The following is a 2,595-nucleotide window of genomic DNA, read 5'->3' as shown; positions in this document are numbered from 1 at the left end:
ACTACTGCTATTATTGCCGATACTACCTACTCCTACTACTAGTACTACTACTACTACTACTGCTGCTACTACTACTGTTACTACTGCTACTACTACTGCTACAGCCACTACTACCACTACTACTGCCGCTACTACCACTACTACTGCCGCTACTGCTACTACTACTGCTACTACTACTTCTACTACTACTACTACTGCTACTGCTACTTCTACTACTACCACTGCTACTGCTACTGCTACTTCTACTACTGCTACTGCTACTGCTACTACTGCTGCTGCTGCTGCTACTGCTGCTGCTGCAACTGCTATTGCTACTACTGCTGCTGCTGCTACTAATGCTTCTACTGCTACTGCTGCTACTACTGCTTCTACTGCTACAACAACTACTTCTGCTACTACTACTACTGCTACTACTACTACTGCTACTGCTACTGCTGCTTCTACTACAACTACTGCTACTACTGCTACTACTGCTACCACTGCTACTACTGCTTGTGCTACTACTGCTACTACTGCTACTACTGCAACTGCTACTGCTGTTGCTGCTACTACTGCTGCTACTACTGCAACTACTGCTACTGCTACTACTACTGTTACTACTGCAACTACTGCTACTGCTGCTACTACTGCTACTACTGCTACTGCTGCTACTACTGCTACTGCTGCTACTACTGCTACTGCTGCTCCTGCTACTACTGCTACTGCTACTATTGCTCCTATTGATACTACTACTACTAGTACTACTATTACTAGTGCTGCTATTGCTCTTACTGATACTACTGCTACTGCTGCTGCTGCTACTGCTGCTGCTACTACTGCTACTGTTACTGCTGCTGCTGCTACTACTACTGCTACTGCTACTCCTACTACTGCTAGTGCTGCTACTACTGCTTCTGCTGCTACAACTGCTACTGCTGCTACTACTACTGCTACTACTGCTACTGCTACTGCTACTACTACTGCTACTACTAGTAATACTACTACTACTACTACTACTACTTGTACTACTACTACTATTACTACTACTACTACTACTACTACTACTACTACTACTACTACTGTTGCTGCTGCTGCGGCTACTACTACCGCTACTACTACAACTACTACCGCTACTACTACTAATACTACTACTACTACTACTACAGCTGCTGCTGCTGCTACTACTGCTACTGCTACTGCTGTCGCTACTACTACTACTACTGCTGGTGCTGCTACCACTACTACTGCCACTACTACCACTACTACTACTACTTCTACTACTACTGCTACTGCTACTGCTACTGCTACTACTACTACTACTACTACTACTACTACTACTACTACTACTACTACTACTACTACCGCTGCTACTACTACTACTGCTACTACTACCGCTGCTACTACTACTACTGCTACTACTACTGCTACTACTGCTACTGCTACTGCTACTGCTACTGCTACTTCTACTGCTACTGCTACTGCTACTGCTACTTCTACTGCTACTGCTACTGCTACTGCTACTGCTACTGTTACTGCTACTGCTACTACTGCTACTATTGCTGCTACTGCTACTATTGCTTCTACTGCTACTGCTACTATTGCTACTGCTGCTACTTCTACTACTGCTACTGCTGCTACTGCTACTGCTTCTACTACTACTACTACTACTGCTGCTACTGCTACTGCTACTGCCACTACTGCTACTGCTACTCTACTGCTTCTGCTGCAACTACTGCTACTGCTACTGCCACTACTGCTATTGCTACTCTACTGCTTCTGCTGCAACTACTGCTACTGCTGCTACTGCTACCGCTACTACCACTACTACTACTACTACTATTACTACTATCACTACTACTACTACTACTACTATTGCTACTACTACTATTGCTACTACTACTACTACTACTACTACTGCTGCTGCTGCTGCTGCTACTACTTCTACTACTACTACTACTACTACTGCTACTACTGCTACTGCTACTGCTACTGCTACTGCTACTACTACTACTACTACTACTGGTGCTACTACTGCTACTGCTACTACTAATGCTACTGCTACTGCTATTGCTGCTACTGCTACTACTGCTACTACTACTGCTGCTGCTGCTACTACTTTTACTACTACTACTACTACTACTACAACAACAACAACTACTGCTACTACTACTACTACTACTACTACTACTACTACTACTACTACTACTACTACTACTACTACTACTACTACTACTTCCACTACTGCTTCTGCTACTGCTACTACTGCTACTGCTGCTACTGCTGCTACTACTGCTACTACTGCTACTGCTGCTACTGATACTGCTGCTATATCTCCTACTGATTCTACTACTACTACTGCTACTGCTACTATTACTACTACTACTATTACTACTACTACTACTACTACTACTACTATTACTACTATTGCTACTGCTACTACTGCTACTGCTACTGCTGCTACGGCTACTACTATTTCTACTACTGCAACTACCTCTACTACCGCTACCGCTACCGTTACTACTACTACTACTACCGCTACCGCTACCGCTACCGCTACCGCTACCGCTACCGCTACCGCTACCGCTACCGCTGCTACTACTACTACTACTACTACTA

At 44.3% G+C, this 2,595-nt stretch overlaps 1 protein-coding gene across 1 annotated transcript; it reads right to left on the bottom strand.

The window, feature by feature from the left end:
• Window positions 1-1,414: 1,414 nt before the first annotated feature.
• LOC133816518 (uncharacterized) lies at window positions 1,415-2,189 on the bottom strand (the record flags this gene model as incomplete). The annotated part of the gene is made up of 3 exons (XM_062248972.1): window positions 1,415-1,690; window positions 1,751-1,758; window positions 1,802-2,189. Coding segments are annotated over 3 exons (672 nt in total), but the record flags the coding sequence as incomplete, so codon positions are not given.
• Window positions 2,190-2,595: the final 406 nt, after the last annotated feature.

Source organism: Humulus lupulus, chromosome 2 (assembly GCF_963169125.1).
Source record: "Humulus lupulus chromosome 2, drHumLupu1.1, whole genome shotgun sequence".
Lineage (NCBI taxonomy): Eukaryota > Viridiplantae > Streptophyta > Magnoliopsida > Rosales > Cannabaceae > Humulus > Humulus lupulus.
This window is presented reverse-complemented; position numbering and strand designations above follow the sequence as displayed.